Source organism: Macrotis lagotis, chromosome 5, assembly GCF_037893015.1.
Source record: "Macrotis lagotis isolate mMagLag1 chromosome 5, bilby.v1.9.chrom.fasta, whole genome shotgun sequence".
Taxonomy (NCBI): Eukaryota; Metazoa; Chordata; class Mammalia; order Peramelemorphia; family Peramelidae; genus Macrotis; species Macrotis lagotis.
The window spans coordinates 73,050,960-73,071,997 of NC_133662.1; the positions used below are offsets into that span (position 1 = coordinate 73,050,960).

The 21,038-nt window shown below is 36.8% G+C and overlaps 1 protein-coding gene across 3 annotated transcripts in view; it reads right to left on the bottom strand.

Annotated features, from left to right (window-relative positions):
• TENT5A (terminal nucleotidyltransferase 5A) overlaps window positions 1-20,998 on the bottom strand; it is a 64,614-nt gene extending 43,616 nt beyond the window's left edge. For 2 of the 3 annotated variants that reach the window (XR_012478617.1, XM_074237386.1), the window contains exons 1-3: window positions 20,768-20,998; window positions 19,603-20,162; window positions 1-18,510 (exon numbers count right to left, since the gene is read on the bottom strand). The exon at window positions 1-18,510 is cut by the window's left edge. Coding sequence is in view for 2 of the 3 variants with exons in the window: in XM_074237386.1 (XP_074093487.1) it covers window positions 17,731-18,510; window positions 19,603-20,106 (1,284 nt within the window). In the remaining variant the exon portion in view is untranslated. The other variant, XM_074237387.1, reaches the window with a different exon arrangement.
• Between the last annotated feature and the right edge of the window lie 40 nt (window positions 20,999-21,038).

Below are 21,038 nucleotides of genomic sequence, written 5' to 3' on the forward strand. Positions count from 1 at the left end.
AACTCTAAACAAAAACAAAAGAAACACAAAAGAAAGAGAAGGGACATCTGGTTTCTAAAACTAATTAAATAAAAAAGTGTTGCCTTTCTCCCTAGTACTCACATTATGGATGAAAATTTTAGAGTGGATAGGGACTTCAGAGCCCTTCTTGTCCAGTCCTTTCTTTCTAAGTAAGACAACTAAGACTCCATGAAATTAAGTGACCTGCCTAAGATATAACAAGAATTCAAACCCCATCTGACTTCAACTAAACTGTTCTTTTCCCTATATTGTCAGTCACTCACTTATGGTCATTTCACAATCTTCTAAAAATAACCCATAGCTTGGTCTGTTGGACATCCATCAGAGTGAGCATTCAGACAATCTGCTAGAGCTCAGAAGAACAAAGTCATCTAAATCTCTACCATGATAAGCAAAACAATTTCAGAGGAAATAAATTCCCTCCAACCTTCAAGGGGGTCCAAGCAACTGTATCCTATTTAAGGTACGGGTATCCTTATTCTAATATCCAGTCTTGCTAATAAGTTGGTTCCAAAGAGACTGAAGCTATATATAAAACTTTGGGGTAAATCTGTAATGCCATAGACTGAAGTCCCCACCAATGTGCTTTCTCTCCAAGATTTTCATTTCAAAAGCAATTTAATTAAGCAGCATTAAATGACTTTTAGAAAGTGATATTAAATATTTGTACCTACCAGTAAATATGGAATATGAAGGAAAGAAGGCTCAAGAGTAGAGAGGACTTGTGGCAAAAGGGCAACACACAGCTTGCTGGAAATCCTGTCCTCCCATTTGAAGAATGTTCAAGCAGTTCTTCCTAATAATGTTGTAGTCTCCCTGCAAAGATCCTTATAGATTCATGAGTCCACTCCAGTCTTGATTCAATGTCACTAGCTGATCCCACAAAATAATTTAGGACATTGATAGGAAGACCAGCATCATCCGAAACATTTGAAGCTAAAAGATCCTTCTCCAGGTAAAGAGGTGGGAGGAAAAGACCTAGACAAAGGTGAGAGCTCTTCTTTCCTCTTCCTTGCCCCAGGAAATTTCTCCTTGGTGGGATGCTGGAAAACCATACACTCCAATTTCCTGAAAAGTTTCCAATTCTAAATAATGCTACTTTTAGTTAGGAATAGAAATCAGAGCCAGTTGGAACAGATCTTTTGTCTGACAGTATTTCACTTCATCAAATGGCTTTTAAAGAATTTTCACACCTAGTCTAAGGTCTTTTGATTGATGGATTGTTTGAAACATATTCAGCCTAAAATGGAGTGGAGTGGTTTTGACTCCAACCTTACACATTATAATGCTTATTGAATCATAAAGATATCCATTGGCAAACTACCATAACTATCTGTCATGACAAATTAAGTTTTATCTTCAAGGATGTTTATTGAGATTCTGAGATTCAGTTTTCCAAAACTGAGTCCTGTGAATCAGAGGATGGATTTCCATTGAAGTTTTTAGATTCTGTGCCAATAAGACATTCCATTCATAGTCTGATATTGATCCTTTCACTTGCGTGGCAGTAGACAATGCTTGTGTAGAGGCAGACTTAGGTTAGGAAAGCCCAAATTGAAATGTTGACTCAGACACTTACTAGGTGTATGATCTCACTAGCTAGGCAAGTCTCTTAACATTTCTCATCCTTGATGTCCTTATCTGAAAATGGGAATAATAACAATATCTATTTCTCAGGATTGTTGAAAGGATTAAATTATATTGCACACATAACACTTTTTCAAAATATTTAATAGGCATATTAAGTTTAACTATTATTATTTTACTTGAAATTTTAAATTCATGATTTCACTTAGTTTTAAAAAACTTCTGTGTGCAAGAGGGTGCATTGAGAATTCTGCCTTGAAGCCTGAGAGTCTAATGATTCCATAGGCTATTTAGAAAAAAAGGTATTTATTACTCACTAATGGATTTCACCTGAAGAACATACAAATTGAGTATTTTAAATGGAACATTTTCTCATGGAGTTATCATGGGGCCATCTCTTCATTAACTGCTCTGGGAAAGAGATAAGCATCCACATTTTGTGACCCATGGGTACATTTTTCAGTAGCACACACACTTCTCATGGATATGATTTTGAATCTGGTGTATTTTTCATTATAAAGACAATGGCCAACAATTAAGTAGATTAAAAACAGTGAATGGTTTTTTTTCTGATCTTCCACAGCTATTCCCAGGGTAGAAAAAATATTTCAAGGATAGAAAATTTATCAATGCAATAAACCTAAGAATTAGAAAAACTGGGTTTACAGAAACAAATACAGAGCTTTTTTTTTTTGACCCACTTATTCCTGGGAACCATTAGTAAACAACTTTCTGACTCATCTGACTGAAACAAAGATTGTATGCATTTATTAAGTTTCAAGGAATGAACCTAACAATATGAAAACTCTGATGGGATATAGAATTAATAAATATGTATTTATTGCAGAAGTAACAGTAGTTGTTAGCAAAAATCTACTGTAAATTTTTTTCTTTAAAAACTAGCCAATGTCCTTTTTAGAATTTAAGTCCAGGGCTTGAGAAAAGAGAAATAACTGATCAAATTCTTTTTAAGACCTTTCTTTATGCAGTGAAATCTATCTTAACTGCTAAAAATACAGCTAAGAATTGGATTGCTTACTAGGTTTCTATCACCCAGAAAAGATTAAGTGACTTAAACAAAGTCATAAAACTAGTTAGTGGAAAAGCTAATATTTGACTTTTAGTTCTACTAATTTTTGTCAGTTATTGTCAGTCAGCAATCATTTCTTAAGTGGTCACAAAAGAACAGGATTTAGTTCTATTTTTTTGGAAATTTAAAGGGCAACCTAGGTTTAAGAGAGTGGTACCATTTGTAGCATTACATGGACTTCCAGTTTTCACAGAATTGGAATGCAAATATATTATTAACATGATGATTATAACTATTTCTTCATTCTTGGATGGTTTAGACAACATTACACAAGAGGTAGCATGACACAGTAGAAAAAGTGTTGACCTCCGAGTAAGGAAGATCTGAGTTCACAATCAGATCTCCTTCTGATACATACAATGTGTCCCTGAATAAGGGATTTATCTTCTCAGTGTTACAGAAAGCTCTTTAAGACTAAGAATTTCAGAGAAGGTGCTTGCCCTGCTTTGGTAGAGGGAGTTTCCTCACTCATGAGTTCCCTAAACCAATGAAATAATAAGATACTTCCCTAAGCCTTCAGGAATTTAGAGCAACCCCAGGATCATTTTGAACATCACTGATAAATACTAATGACTAGAACATTGAGTATCAGAAAGTTTCATACATTTTCTTGATGTACTCATTAAATTACTCTCTCAAAATTCTCTTCTTCCGGAATACATCATCTCAATAATTTTGACTTTCTTTAGGTATTATTTTTCAATTCTTCATTCATCTTTCTTCTATCGATGTCCTATTCAAATATCTCCTGTTGGTGATTACTGAATTTCAAAAGCTATGCCAATAGAATTCTAATTTCTTTGGGCATAAAACTGGTGATGGATCTATGCCCCCTGCCACTCTAGTTTAGTTCAAAGAAATATATCAGTTTGGTTTCAAGGGGAGAATGTCTTTGCTCACAGCTACTCTTGAAAGAAAACTATAGAATTTAGAAGAATGATGATCTAAGTTGATGGAAGGAGAATCGATACTACTGATAATATATGTCGTCAAAAAAATTTGTTTCTTTTCTAAGACTCCTTAAAAACTTTTGAAGTTACCTATGAGGCAGCCTGATTACGAATAGAATGCTAAACTTGAAACCAGGAACAGCTAGAGACAAATCTTACCTCTAGTAGTTAAAGTTATAACTTCTAAGTGATAAAAAATTTACAGTTACTTTTCAGTGTGACCTGAAGCAAGTCCTTTTACCCATTAACCTCAGCTTCCTAACCTCTAAAATGAAGGATTAAGATTTCATGGCCTTTAAGATCCCTTACAGTTCTCAATTTATGATACTCCAAATTCCCCACCTCTGTCCTCATATGCTGAACATCAAATTACTACACACAATTACAAAGAGGTATGCTATGTTGCCATTAAAAGAATTATTTTTCCTATTTAGGATAGAAATGAGTTCTCAGAAAGTATGACTTAAGTGAAAATTGACTTGCCCAAGGTCACATGGCTAGTAAGTGTCAAGTGACTGAGTTCAGATTCATACTTCTGTCCTTCTGACTCCAAGGTCAGTGCTCTGTGCCAAAAGACTAAATAAGAGCTTATTAAAGTGCTACACAAATGTTAATGTATTGTGTAAATGCCAACTGTTATCAGCAACTACTCACAAATATGACTACTCTCTCCACTCTTTATAACTTACTAGATTGATCTGTGTATCTGTAGAGATAAAGGGATTTTTCACTGATACAAGTTCATTTCAAATAATAATTATTTCATTCTTTGTACTTGAATCCCCAGCATCTAATATAGTGTCTGGCACATGGTAGGTGCTAAACAAATATTTGTTGACTGACTCTGATTGAATGATAAAATACAACTTAACCTAACAGGTAATGATGGAGAACCACTGGGTTATAAGAAATGATGAGCTCAGTGATCTTAGAAAAACATGGTAATGAAGAGCTAAATGAGCAGAATCAGAGAACATCATATAAAAATATAGCAAGTTATACATAATAGATTTGTAGTAGTGCAGTGTTCTTTTTCTATTATACTGTTTCAAAAATGTTTGTTTTATTCCATAAATTAAAAATAAAATATTTTTTTTAAAAATGCCTGAGGCTAGATTTGAGTTTCAACCCTCCTCTCTTTCAGTCAAAGTCTCTATTCATTGTGCTACCAAAAGATTAGATATGAACTTGTCTATCTACTGATCCTGAATCTATAATTCCTTCACTATACCAGGTTGAAATCTTTTATGTTTCCATCTCTCATTCAACTCTATGACTTTTAAAATAGATACTTCAATAGGTACACATTTATTGGTGCCCATTCTCTAATGATTCTTTGCCCACTGAATCTCTTTCACTCCCTACTCAATGACCATCACCTTGATTCAGGTCTCATCATTTATCACCCAAACTATTACTATATCTAAATTGTCTCTTTGTCTATGCTCTTTCTTCTCTCTAATCCAACCTCAACACAAATGATAAAGTGGTTTTCCTAAAGCACAGTTCTGAACATTTCACTCCTCTGCTTAAGGAACTCTGATTGACTGATTAAAAAAAAACAGTACAATAGGCGAATAAACTTGCTCATATTATGTCTAAGTTCCACCCAAATCTCTCTATTTGAAAAGACTTTTGGTGACATTATCAAAAGTCATTTATAATCTGAGCTTTGCCTATTTTTCCAATCTAATTATCCATTGTTTTCCATGCACTCTACCTTATAATCAAACTAGTCTTGTTCTTCCTCACACAAAACATCCCATCTTCATGTGACTTTGCATACTATACACTATACCTAAAAATACATTCCCTTCTCACTTCTATTTCTCAGACTCCTTCGTTTGCTTTAAAATTCAACTCATGTTACCTCCTGCATCTTTTTCTGATACCCTTCCCCAACTCCTAGTACTTTCTCTTTTAAAATAAATTAGACACATACAATATTTATATATGTGTGTATTACATATATACAAATGTACATGTATATGTATGTACATAGTCTCCAAAAGAATAAAAGTTCCTTAAGGGCAAGGGATTTTTATTTGTATCTTTGTATTCACAGAAACCAGAATAATTCCTGGCACATGGGAGATACATGATAAATAATACATTTTGACCATTATGTTCTTCTCTCTGAGATTTCTGATGAAAGAATTTCTATTCTCTTCTTAATTTGCATCAAAGACATTTGATGTTTGCCTATAATATACCCATGGGTAATAGGAATTTACAAAAATATGAACATATCAAATATCAATAACTACTGACATCTTTTAAGTTGTTCTCCCCCCCCGAAATAAAATGGCTTAAAATTTTATCTCTGAGTTTTTCCGAAACAGAGTAACCTCAAATATAATTTCTTTTGAATGGATTACATTGGGTTTAAGAGATCTTACTAGCATCATCTGTTCAATTGCCAGTGCTGCCTTCTCATATATCTTAATCTTTATTGAGATCCAATTGTGTACATAATGCTTATAGTTATGCTATACTGTAGTACAGTATAGTTATACTACTCAATTAAATCAAGATAAAGAAAATGCTATAGTATGTTGCAATATTTTCCATTTTATTTCTATTTGTTTCTTTTCTTGCAGTTTCATCCACAGATGTTCTCTGCCAAGCTCTAGTTAGTCTACAGTTTCTTCCAAATGATTTTTGCTCTTTTGTAAGGAGATAATGCATCCTCCTCCACAAAACTTTGTAGGTAACCTTGTGTTCTAAATCAATATTGTCTTGGTTATCATATATGTTTGTTTTTTAAAAATGTGTCTATTTGCTGACTGCTGCAGGTTTTAACACTCTCTGGGCTGCTATTGGGATCAGTAGTTGAATTTCTCTAAGAAGAATAATCATGTCTTCACATATATTCATTTTGTCTCTTTTTCAGAATTGATAGTTTGTTGAAACAAGTCAGATTGAAACTACTGTAATAGGATACATCAACAGGATATATCTATATCTCATCATTATCCTTTCATGTGATTTAGTATTTCCCATGCTGATGGCTCCAGTGAATCAATGGAATGTCTATTCACAGATTGGTTCCTTTTCCTGTTTTTGAAGATTTAATCAACTTTATATTTTGTGGTGTTGTTCAATAAATGCAATATCCATGACTGTTCTGCTATCTTCTTTAAGAAAACATTACTAATGTACAGGAATGACCTCCTGAAGAACTGCTTTTGGGGGTAGCAATGACTCTAACGTCAACACTTTCTTAGTTCAAGTTTGATATTGCAACAAAATAATACACATTCAAGTCACTGAATATTTAACAAGGGAAGAGGTTTACTTAATTCTAATAGAGTAAAGGGGCAGCTAGGTGGCACAGTGGATAGAACACTGGCCTGGGAGTCAGGAGTACCTGACTTCAAATCTGACCTCAGACACTTAATAATAAGTACCTAGCTGTGTTGCCTTGGGCAAGCCACTTAAATTCGTTGCCTTGCAAAAACCTAAAAAAAATATTCTAATAGAGTAAGAATGTAAAATAATGATAAGATAACTCAGTTTTTCTGGATTTTGCATTGACTACCCTTTTCTCACCTTGTGTTCATCTGGAAATATGTCAATAAATCATTGATGTGAGGCTTTTCACATTGTTCTAGGTACCCATCAAGTCTCAGAGGCCCAGACATATAGCTGGGATTTTTTGTTACCCTAGACCAGGAAGCTGCTGCGTCAAAGGACCTATGACAATCAAGAAAACTAGAGTTGAAGGAAATGGCATCAGGAAAATGTTGGTCCTGTCACACAATTCTTCAAACTTCTTTCATTTCTTAGTCCTGAATCATATTGCCCAGAATATATATCACACTTAAGTTTTGCAACCATCTTTGAAATGAAGTTCGAATTTTTGCATCATAGTTCAAAATGATTTGATTTGAAGGGATCTTGTCAGGTCTTTCATAGAATTTCTCTATTAAATTGTTTTCAATCTCTGCAATAAATGTTGACACATGACTTGAAAATACCTACATGGTAGTTTCCTCATTTATTTTCAACATGAGCATTGCAAAGCAAGAAGACCAGATAATCTTTACACAATGAAGGCAATTCAACCCAACAGCTTTTCTCACTTTTCCTAGGAACACTTTTGATAATTTTTCCATATAGTTTGCAATTTCTTCTAGTTTCATTTATATAAAGAATGTAGGTCACTTCCACCAGGAGAGTGTTATTGGTTATAGCAAAATTAATTCCATGTTAAAAGTGCCAACAAATGAACTAGCAAATTATACTATGTGTTTTTTTGGATCTCCTTTTTACAAGTAGAAAACAATGAATGCTTTCTCATGAACACACATTTATTTCCAGACTCCACCCCAACTGTACTCCATGCCTGGGATGTCCTCATTCTCCATTTCTATCTCCTGGCTTTCCTATTTTTCTCCAGAGTTGGTTCAAATTCCACCTTTTTTTTTTTGCAAAAGACCTTTACCTGCCTCCTCCACTGTGTGCATTTTCCCTCTAAAAATACATCCAACTGATCTTATATGTGCATTGTTATCTGCATAGGGAAGGAACTGTTTCAGCCTGTTCTTCTTTGTAACCCTAGTACTTAGTCAGTGCCTGCCCAGAGCAAGCACTAAATAAATACTTGTTGATTGTTAAAGACAGTGAAGACAACTAAAATTATAGTCATTTCAATTGTGACAACGAACCAGTCACAGTTACATAAGAAACCTTCAATTGTAAAATGCTGCAGCAAACATGAATATTATCGGGCAATAATGGGTAAGGGAACACAGCAATGGAATCATAAAAGATTCATTTAACAGACCTTTTTAAAAAATTCATACACATGGACCTGACTATTGCTAGACTTTTTTTTTTTTTGGTGTCCATCCCTGCCCAAAAGAGTCCCTTTACAGTTTCTTAATAGCAGAACACCTGCCAATAGGAATACAGCACTAAATCTGAAAGTACTTTTTTTGGTTTTGTTTTGGTAATTTTTCAGTCATGTCCTAATCTTTGTGATTCCATTTGAGGTTTTCTTGGCAGAGATGCTGGAATGTTTTGCCACTTTCTTCTCCAGCTCATTTTACAGATGAGAACCTGAGGCAAATAGGATTAAGTGACTTATCCAGGGTCACACAGCTAGTTAGTGTCTGAGGACAAATTTGAACTTATGAAGTGATGTATTCATAGACAGAAAAGTAGTAAGTTAAGGAGCAAATTAAGAATTTGAACTCCCAGATAAAAACACTTTTCCACCATCCTACAAAAGTCTCTCAGTTGTCTACAACACTCTCCCAAAGGCTAGAGAGATGTACGAATATTCGAGAGGCTGAGGAAAGGTTCATTTGGTAGGTAGCACTTATAAATTGATTATAAATCTCTAAAGGGCAGGGATAGAGTCTTCTCTTTCTTGAATGTACTCAGAGGATATTTTGTACAATGCCAAGTATCCAGGAAGCATGTAATAAATGTTCACTAAATAAGTTTAAAAGTTTTAGATCGGGAGGGAGGGTGTTAGTGTGTATAACACTATATTTTATAGAGCTTATAATTCTGTAAACCATATTCAGTGGAACCAATAGAACTTTCAGGTCAGTAAGGGGTTTTAGACATCAGTCTGAATTCTTGCTAGACCTTTACGGCTTCTATAGACTTTCATAGACTAAACAGTAAAGGGAATGCCTGAGTGGTCAAATATCTGACAAACTACATCCCTTGGTCCCACCCTCTCCCACCTCAGACAGATTCTCCTTCTTCTCTGTAATGAACTCGTAAAATTAAATGGTTTTCTAGTTCTTTGGCTTCCTATATGCAACACAGGGGCATGTAAACTCTGTTTTGTTTTTCCCAGACTTTTCCAGAAGGGATTTGGTGAAATCTGCCATGGCACTATATATATAATTCAGTGTTAACACATAACATGGCATTATCCACAGTGTCCTATGTAGCCAGAGGTATTGAATTTTACTAAAAGAAGGGGAAAAAGAGAATAGGGTTTCAGTCATTTTCTGATTACAAGACCAGACGATGCCACAAACTCTTGGCATGGGCAATAAGTACACGCTGTGCTGGAAAATCAATAGTTTGTGAAGGGAATCCTGAAGGGAACTTTCCGTTATTGAGGTTTGAAATAACTTAGCCCCATACTCATAAATTCCTGCAGTGCAGGGTGCACTCTGTCCCAAAGCAAGAAAATATGTCTTGCCCTAGACTTGCAAAGCAGGGAGCCACTGCTGGGACTTCTAAAATGGTCAAGATGCCATTTACAAGAATCTCACTCTCTTATTTTCTTAGATGGGGCTGTACAGGACAATGGAAAGAATATCTGGGTGTTCAGATCCCAATGTGGGACTTGAGGCAAGTCTTGACTTTCTCTGTGTCTCTGTCTTCTCCTTAATAAAAATGTGAAAGGTTAGACTAGATAAATTTGCAAGTCCTTTTCACCTGGACATCTAGTAGGTAAATAGTAGGCAGTAGTGTAAATAGTAGTCAAATTGACACATGTGTGTGAAAATACTGTAATTTGATTTTAAGAAACCAAGATGTGCATCTACAAACTTCTTAAATAAAAAAATTAAAATCACCATCATAATCACACAAAGAACTATCCTAGGGTTTTTTTTTTATTTTAAATAGCAAGTTTTCCAGTTGGATTTAATATATGTGATTCTTTTTAAAAAGTTTATTGATGTATAATTAATTGTCATATATGTGTGTGTGTGTAAAATGGATATATATGATAGTCACTCAAATTGGGAAAACTTTTAACATGAAACTTTATAATTGTTTATATTGAGTCATCTGGGTAACTAGTTGTCACAGTGGATAGCATTCCAGGCCTAAAATCTGAGTTCAGATCTAGCTTCAGATATTTATTAGCTTGGGCAGATCACTTTATCTCATATGCCTTGGTTTCTTTATCTGTAAAATGAATAAGAAAAAGGAAATGACAATCTACTCCAATATCTCTACCAGAAAAATTCCAAAAAGTGTCATGAAAATTGGATACAATTGAACAAGTGACTTATTTTGCACACTCCTTCCAAATTCCTTGTCTATATTTTGAAGTATCTAGATGTTTCTATTTTGTCTTCCCTCTTAGAATGTGAGTTCCTCATGGAAGACAGGAAATAGGCATTTATTAAGTACTTACTGTGTACCAAGCACTATGCTAAACACTTTGGAGATTTCATCTGATCCTCACAACAACCCTAGGAAATTGGTACAGCAATTATTCTCATTTATCAGATGAAGAAACTGAGGCAACCTGATGTCAAGTGTCTTTCTCAGCATCATATAGCTTTTGAGTAACTGAAACTCAATCTGAATTCAAGTCTTCCCCTGTTAAGCGACCAAGATGTACCATCTATAAACTTCTTAAATAGAAAAATTAAAATCACTATCAATAATCACACAAAAAGTTGTCCTGAGTTTTTTTTTAATAGCAAGTTTTCCTCTTGTATTTAATATAAGATTCTTCTTTTAAAAATACATTGATGTATGATTATGGTAAGTGTAAAATGAGAACTGGATATATATGCTAGTTACACAATGAAAAAAGAGTGACTAGCCATATGCCCTCCACTGCTCTGAAGTACAAACTTTAAAATTTATCTACCCATAGAACTGGCCTGTTGTTGTTGATCAGTCATTTATTTCTTTTGTGTCTGACTCTGTTATCCCACTGGAGTCTTCTTGGCAAAGTACAAGAGTGATTTACCATTTCTTTCTCCAGCTCATTTTACAGATGAGGAAATTGAGACAAACAGATTTTTCCAGGTCTCACAGTTAGAATCTGAAAAATGAGTCTTCTTGTTTGCAGATCTGGCATGCTATGCACTGATGTATTATCTATGTATGCATGTATATGCACATACATATGCATATATTCATGTATTCTTTATTTTTCTTCAAAAACTATGAAATTAAAGCATCTTTGAACCTCAGTTTCTTTATATAGCAAGAAGAACACCAGATTTGAAGGAAGAGTACTTAGATGGCCATCCTAGAGGTTGAATGACTATGTGGAAGGCAATATAAACCATTGAAAAGAGCACTGGCTCTGGAATAAGAGGATCTGGGTTCAAATCCCAAATTTCATTGCCTGTTTGAAGTTATCCAAATCACTTAACTTTCAGTGGGCTTCAGTTTCTTCTATAAAATGATGTGACTTGACTTTAGACTTTTTAGTTTTTATATGCATGTTTTATATAATGTTTTTATAGGCATGAAATGGGGCATCTAGTCATGTGACCTGGCCAAATCACTTAATCCAGTTTACCTCAGCTTCTTCATCTGTAAGGTGAGCTGAAGAAGTATTGTTGTCAAGAAAAATCCCAAATGACGTCACAAAGTGTCAGATATGGCTGAAATGACTCAACAACAACAAAAATGAATAAAATGCATAAGAACACAAAAGAAACCAAATAGCATTGAAAATATTTTTAAGTCCTATTACTCCAAGTAAAGAAGTACCGGGCTAGATGGCCTCTGAAGACCATTTCAATTTTAGGTCTATGATCCTATGATATTCTAAGATCCCTTACAATTATAAATCCTAAATTTTTTAAGATCACTAATATCCTTTATTATATATATATATATAAAATATACCTTTTATAAAATATATTTTATAAATAATATTGAAGAAACATCTAGAATACAATTCTTGTAGGGTTTCAAGCTCTCCCCAATTTGATCTTCTGATGAATATTATTATACTTTGACTTTTCCTTCCTAGTCCTTTGATGAATGGGATAATTGGTTTGTTTAGAATAAATATATTTTTGAAAAAGAATTCTCAGAAAGAAGGAATAAAGAGATCACTTCTCTCTAAAGGGGTACCTAGTAACTCAAAATGAAAGTTATGGTGTAGCTGATGCTGAATACTTTAATATGCACTATCCTCTTTTAATCATGGTTAGAAAAAAAGTGGTTGGGACAGCCCTGCTCTATAGGATCAGAATAACCTATCACCATAAAAGTTATATATTATGGAAGATACTGTAGAATTCAGTGTCAGAAATGATTTGTTTGAAGTTAAAGGAATCAAGTATCTGGGTTTTAAAGGTAAACTTTTCCCAAATTTTAATATGTCAACCAAAGAGACACTTTTTGGCACCAATTCCTAATATGCATGCCCTCTCCCCATTCTCCTTGCCTCCCCACCCACCACACTCCATTCTCTATAGCTTCTCCACACTTGCCTCTCAAACTTTCCTCAACATTTCTGAGTGTGGTGTCCAGGAAAGAGTTTTCAATTTAGAATGGGAGGCAGTGGATTCAAATCCCATCTTTGCCAATAACTAACCAATGTTATCTAAGGTCAATCACTTTTTAAAGCCATTCATCTGTAAAAGGAAAGGATTAGAGTAGATAACTCAAAGTCCTTTCTAAATATAAATTTAAAATTCTAACATATTTCATAAAAAAGACCCAGAAAATGCTTAGGAATGATCAGGAATGAATCATATCAATTATCTTCATTAAAAAAAAGGCCCACACTTCTTTTTAATGTGTGGAATGTGTAGAAGACTGAATAGTGAGCCTGAGGGGTCTCAGTTGCCAGTTCAAAACAGACCTGATTTTAAAGTCATTTACTGCTGAGTCAATCCCCAGCCAAGAATTTTTGGCACCTACTAGCTAGATTCTTTAGGAGATGACTGAGTTAGTCAGAGATCAGCTGGCAGCAAGTAGGGTATTTTAAATTTATTGTGCTCCAATCAGAAAGCTTCTGAATACTGTGCTTCTTAGAAAAGTGCTGCCCTTGTCCTATTCAAAGAAAACTGCATCAGTATTCATTAGGAAACAGCTTTTCACCAGTGCAGACACTGAAGACAGTAGACACCAATCAATAGAAAAAAATAACTTCTTTTTATTTACAAAAAAATCCAAATATTGGATGCTGTAAACAAAATTCACAATCTGTTCCCTCTAGCACTGATGCAAACATGTCAGTTCTTGAATCTGTTTTCCATCAACTCTCTTTCTGCCTGTGACAGAGCCTATTGTCAAAATATTCCAAAAGAGCAATCCATGGATCAGTTTGCTGCAACAGGATGCCCTGAGAAGGCCATGTAGGATAGGGGTTGGAGGGATAACCCTTCGGCACAATCTCTTCAGTACTGCAAGATTCTGCAGCAGCCTAGCCAAACTATTTTTGTAATCATCATTTTGACTGTTCACTTTGTTAGCAAGTCATTATCACAACAGCAAAGCATTATAGGGATTTCCTTCCTTTACCCTGAAAGGGCTCCACTCAAAGGAAACCTTAAGAAAAGAGTACATTGAAATAGGTGCTGGATATGTAATTACACTTTTTTTTTTTTTTGCCTTTTGGTTTCATCTCACACACTTCATCTTCAAAAAAAGAAAAGCTTATTTTTGAGCTGCTGAGAGCTCTCAACAGAATACATTTCATTTACAAAATATTCCACAATAGTCATTACAAGTTATGCACTTAAAGGATTTGATGCATTGTAAAGCAGCAACAAACAATAAAAGCTAACAAAAAGGGCTGGTAGAAATTGTATGATGTTCTCTAAATGTGTCATGCTTAATTGAAAATGGCAGCATTCTTCAACTATTACATTTAAGGACAACATTAAAAGTTCATCCAACTGAAGCTTCATGTGCTTAAATCTGTTTTATGAGAAAAAATGATCTCCCTCCATATACAAATATCTATGAATCTTCATTGTAAAATCCTTGAAGCAGCTGGGTTTATTACCCATGAGATAAACTTTCTACAGGAAATGGTCTCTTTCGTAATTAATTTTTCCTGTTATCCAATCCCATGAGGAGAATCTCCAGAAGATTAAATCTCCTCAGCAGTTTAACTCAGATCCAGGCAAAGGAGAGAAAGTCACAACCATGATCCAGCAACTGGTTCAGTGGAAAGAGTGCAGACTCTGAAAGTCAAGAGAACTTGGTTCAGATCTGTATTTGAAAGGGTTGAACTAGTCTCTAGTCTCTGAACTAGATAGCTCCTTTGGAGCTCAAGATTGATAAGGATTCTATTATGTTCTAGTACACATGGGGTATTTTCTTTGTAAAGCCAGATATTCAAAATCATTTGCAGTAGATTATATAAAGGGGGAAAAACATACATACATTCCACCATTTGTTCAGATACATATGCATAGAGGACTATAGTATATACATAATAGAAATAAATTATATCATTCAAAATTAAAAGACTGATGGCTGTCTGAAGCACAGCCTAAAGAACCTGAAGGCAAGACGCTGTCATTTAAAACTATGAACCAACATTTTATCAAGCAGAAAAAGGACACAAATGTGAAAGGAAAATAAAGAAAAAAAAAATATATATATATATATATATATATATATATATATATATATATACTTTAAAGGTCAGGCTTCTCCAGACAAATCAACTATGTCATAAATTAACAGCATATTTGTGGTCACCACACAAGATAGAGAGCTCCCTTCCCCCAAACTTTTTTTAAAATACTGAATGATTCATCTGCAAACAGTTATACTAAGAAAGGATGTCCAAATTACCAGCCGCTCCTATTTCCCCTGGCTTCCCAGGATTTTATCCTAAAAATTCTTCTCAAGGGTTAATGTGAGCACGGTTCTGTCAAATGAATATCGGGCTTGATCTAAAGGTGGAAGAATAAATGGGCCTTGGGAAACAAACTTTACCTCTTTACTATTAATTAGAAGACCCTTTCGTGGACAGAAAGGGGAGAGTAAGGAGAAGCTGGGAATCAAGATAGGGGCAAGTAAGAAGAGGCACCCTAGTAAACACAGTGAATGGCAGTGCAATAGCTTTATGGTTCCTGCAGAAATCACAGGAAGGGCACTATAGTAAACAAACCGGGTTCCTGTTACAACTTCAAAGAAAAGAGTACAAAAGGCAGTAAAAATGGATGCACCCAGTCATATGTCTTACTAACTCCAAGAAAGCAAATCAAAAGCATTAAAAATACACTGCCAAAAGGATGACAGATTCTTCCTTGATCCCCTTTAGTTTTCCTTAATGTTAAAACTGCTGCTCTAGTCAGTTCTTAGGATGAGATGCCATAGTAAGCCTTTCTCTAGAGTTTGAGCTTGCTTTGTTTCTTCTGGCTTATATTTTTAAAAATTTTAATGTATTATATTTTTTTGTTTTTAATTATTTCATTAGAGAGATTGGAATTTGGCAGAATTGAGGGGGGAGTTGAAGTGTCATTTAAGATGGAATTATAATGCATGATCTTTTTACAAATGTAGAGCTAATTGGTCTCTTGGGAAAGAGGAAATTAAAGTGAATTGTTTTAATGCAAAGTGATTTAAAGTACAGTACTGAACATTTAAATGCAGTGTGACACCCACATTAGAGATGTTTCATGTTTGCATGAATTTATAAATTTTATATTATATATATCTATCTATTTCATATATAAATTTAAGCCATTGTGCAACACTCTTAAAAGGGTCATTTCACATTTACTAAATTCTAGTGGTCCTGGAATGCAGAGTGCATTCTGTAAAAATATTAATTTAACTATTAACAAGTAATGTTCCAATCACCAACTAAGACAATTTCCTTTTAGCAGTCAGGGATTAAATAGCCTATCTTTGATCCACGTTTCACTGATTTATACATTGCAGAGATATGCAGTCAAGATGAAATTGTGGGTTGGGAACTGTCAAAATGACAGTGTATGTATGTATGTATATATATATATATATATATATATATACATATATATATTAAGAGGGAACTATTAATCATATATTCTTTTACTTGTAGCAGACTATGGCTCAGAGATAACTCACTAAATCATGTCTTCTCTGTTCTTGGTCTCATATGGTTTACCTTCTTCCAAATGGGTTACTTCAGAAATTTAGATATATTATAAATTCATCACTGCAATGTGCTCATGTCTCATGACATCCTGCTGGAAACTGGAAAACACACAGTACTTTATTTAAACACTCCCTAATTGCTACATTGTCTTAGACCATATTCAATGTATTATGTGTATATATACATATATCACTTACACATATATACACACACACATGATATACACACATACACACAGTAACTACAACATCACACTGACAATAATATTAACTTTATACAAGTATTTGCCAAGAAAAATAGGGCATTTCCTCCGCCATTTATTCACAAGCTTATGTTGGGTTATGTTTTCCTCTTGTGTCCCTGATAAAACAAAATACATGGTTAAGCCACAAAATTGTGGTGGTGGTGGTGGTGGTGTTTTACTTCAAATTTTCTGAAGGCAACAGGCACTTTAACTGAAATTGGTGTATACAAATATAGTATTTTTTTAAAATATTATACTACCCTTTCTCATACTTGGGTATTTTGTCTGTGAAATCTTTGGTCCTTGAGCATACTTTCTTTGCTACAGCTGTTTTTGTTTGCATTTTCACATTTTTAAAACATGAATTATGCACTCAGCTGGAAATAATGGATTATGTCATCATGAAGTCTACTGTTTTTCATGATAACTACACCAATCTACTACTGTTCATTTGGAGCAAGCTGTAGTTAGAACAGTTTATTCAAGCAAATAATATATTCTATGGGATCTTTTCACAGACAGCAGCTGTTATAAGCTCCAAAGACATATTTGAGACCAATTTTTCCTCTGCATTATGCCTCTACATGTTTAAATTAAACTCCAAAATAGATAGTAGTAAATTGGGTAAGACTATTTTTTTTCACATTCTCCCATTTTCAGATGCTATTCTAGCTAGAAAAGCTTTTCAACTTTGTCTATGCCAAAGCTATGGGAGCAGGTACTGCAAACCCATATTGTCATCAAGCACTCCTTCCCTTTTTATTCCAGGAGAAGTTGGTTGCTTTTAATGACAGGCCTCTTATACTCCAGGGTAAAATCCAATTTTTTATTTTTTTTCCTTTTTGGCTTTTTTGTTTGTTTTGTTTTGTTTTTGGTTCATGTCTAGATCATGCTCCAACATCTATTAAAAGACCCACAAGCTTTTTCAAGCTTAAACACTGGAGCAGACCATCATTGCACAAAACACACCCCATTCTACAGACAGGGTCACTTTTTTCTTAAGTTCTTAGGAAAAAAAAATTCCCACTGGACATTTTAGAAATGGTCCTTAATTGCAGGGCAGCCAAGTAGAATATGTATGCTGCTGGCATGTGAACACTGGCTGAACTTGGGCAATGTAGTAATTGCTAAAATTGGCATCTGCTACATAAGGGGCTGGCTGATAGTAACAGGTGACATTGGCCACGTTGGGGATGATATTTTGTTCAGCCAGCACACGGATAGCAAGCATAGTAATGAGATTCAAAGTCTGTCTTCTCTCATGTCCCATCAAGCACACCGTACTTTCATTTACCACACCGTGAAGGGTCATGAGATAGTCATACTTGCGGTCTTCCAGTCCCACAAAGTGGTTCTGTAAGTAGGATTCCAACTTTCTCTGCTGTTCACCAATGTCTGAGAAGTCGATGAAAAATCTGGAACACATATACCTCTGGAGGGACTTAATTTCAGCTTCAGAAGCAGCCCTAAAGCCCCTAACCAAAAGGTTACAGTATTTAAGAAGCCCTCCTCCTCTGATTTCTTCTGGATTTCTGGTAGCAATGACCTTGTTGCAAAGGTGATCAAAGGCTTCTTGGAAATCCCCATAGACACTCTCCCCAATAATAGTGGGGTGAAAAGTTTCAGTCATTGGGTTCTCTGAGCATTCATAAAAAAGGAGGAGAGAGTCTAACTTGATTTGGAAAGAGTCTACACTGAACTCAAACTGGCGCCGCAGGGAATCCACAAATTTCAGTTCCACATTTTTGCCACTGTTGTTTGACAGGGAGATGAGACTCCAGCGGTCTGAGTCATTGCATACTTTTACCATTTTCTGCACATAAGCTTCCTAAAACATGAAAGACAAAGCAAGCAGATGAACACCACGACTACTTTAAAATCGACCTCTATTCACCAATTAGAATGCAGTGGACTCCTTTCTTTCATATTTTACCCAAACGCCCTAGGCTACCTACAGGTTTCCCAATGATTTCCCCTCCCCCGCAACAAGCTCATCTCTTGGGAAATGTGGTTTTTGCATAGAATTAAAGCTTGATGTGCCTAATGCACATATGGCTCGGTACTAACAGGTTCCACGGGACATCGTCGGTTGGATAGCTTGCTAAGACTGACTGCTCACACAATTTTAACCACTTGCAAAAATGTTGCCAAAAAGGCTGACTCTATCAGCCTTAAAGCACGCGGGCTTCCAGAATCCAGAGCCCACAACCGATTCATATTTTCCAACACAACAGCACTCTCAACTCATTGTCTCAGCCCTACTTCTCCAAGCCAGTCTCACTCTCCTTGGGATTTCAATGCTAATAAGATTCAAAGAAATTTGAATTGGTTAAATAGACCCAGAGATTAAAATAAGCGACTTTCAAATAGTCATTCCTTTTTAGCTCCTGATATCCATTTCAAGAGAAACTTTCTCCGGTAATGTATACAAGTTTTTTTTTAATAAAATACAAAATAAAAAGAAGAGGTGCATAGAAAGAAGGAAGGAAACTAAGTATTTCGTAAGCTCCTACTATGTGGGCACTAGACACATTTTTACAAAGACTTCAAATTACGTGAGCCAACAGCCTCTGAAGGTTACAAAATTCATTCTTCAAACCGACGCTAGGCTGCTCCTATTTTACAGAACCTGGCGTGGGGGGGGGAGGGGGAGGGTGTAAGGAGTTTGAAAGGGAGTCAGGAAATTAAGAGGTGACTTAAAGGAATACAAATACCCTTTATGGCACGACTACATTGCAGAGGGCTGGTAAAGGGCCTTAGGGATGTGAGGGGTAGGGGGGGGGGGGGGGGAACGTACTGTTCTAAAGCACCATGAGTCAAAGCTAACTTTTCCGCTACCATCACCACATCAAGCAAACTTCCTTCCATTCCTATCCCAGACTTCCTTGCCCAGTCGATGCCTTGGGAAGAATGACTTTACCTTAAGAGTTAGCGGCGTGATCTTCTCCTTGTTCACTCCTTCGGGCAAGAAATCCAAAAGGCAGTCCAAGACCACGTCCTTGACCGTCTGAAACTCCTCTTCCCCCTGGAGATCCGCACAGAAGATGAGGTCCAGGTCCTTGTAGCCCAGGCCACTGTCCTGGTGCAGGACGTGGCTGGCGGCGGAGCCGTTGAGCCGCACGTCCCGCACCCCAATGCGCTTCTCCTCCAGGCGGCTCCTCACCACCTTCACGATCTGCCGAGGCTGCATCTCCAGGGTGGGAAAGTTGCCCCGGCCGTGAATGGGGATCGTCTCGCTCAGGATGTCGTCGAGGCGCTGCACTTGCTCCCAGCTCAGGACATTACAGTGCATGGTGGGGTTCTCGCAGCAGCTAACACAGCAGTTGTTCCCCCCGAAGCTGCTGCTGTTGCAGCTGCACCCGCACCAATCGCTGCCGCCACCGGGACAGAGGAGGGTGCTTTTGGCACTTTCGTCATCAGCCATGGTGAAGAGCCGTTTGCCCTCCGTTGCGAAATGCTCGGGGAGTGCCAGGTTCTTCCCTGAGAGATAAGAAAGAAAAAGAAAAGAAGATGAGTGAGAACCAGAAAGCCGCGCTGGTGGCTGCCTGCGAGGAGTCAGAGCCCCGCGACAGCCCCAAGAGCCTAACCTAGGGGTTGGGTGGCTTTCCACTCGCATCTAAAGGAGGATTTTCGCTTTCCCCGACCTCTTCCCCCGCACCCCCGCCATCTCCCTCCCCACCACCCTGTGTAGAGATCAGAAGTGTCGGCAGCCTAGTCCCACATGCACAGAGTAGTCTCAGCTGCCAAAGAATGAGTTGGGGCTGATCCCGCGGCCCAGGCTCACTTCTGTCACACCTGGGCTGGGTGGCAGCCTCCTGGTCGGAAGAGTTACGAGTGTGAGAAAGCAACAGCGAAGCAGAGGAGCCTTGGGACAAAGTGCGGAGGAGCCGTGGGTAGTGCCGAGGCGCACAATGGGGCTGCTCTCCTGAACCCCGGCCAATTAACCTCTTTCGTACTTTCTCTTAGTGCCCTCCGCTGCTTGCTTGACTGCTAGAGAGTGCGAGTCTCTCTCTCTCTCTCTCTCTCTCTCTCTCTCTCTCTCTCTCTCTCTCTCTGTGCGTCAAGTCTTTAGTCTTTTCCCCCACCTCTTCTTAAACGCTGGTGTCCTTCGCCAGGAGGCTGGGGCAGCTGCCGTCGGGGCTACTCTGTCCCGGGCTGGCACTTGCCTGCCGGCTCTTCTTGCTGCTGCTGCTGGGACTGCTGCTGCTGCTGGGACTGCTGCTGCTGCTGCTGCTGCTGCTGCTGCAGCGGCCGTCCCCCCACCGCCTTTGCCTAAGCTTCCGTCTCTAGAGCTTTAGCAGTTCTGCTTGGGAAATGTCTTCTGTACTTTTTTATATGGGATTTCTCTGAGCTTCC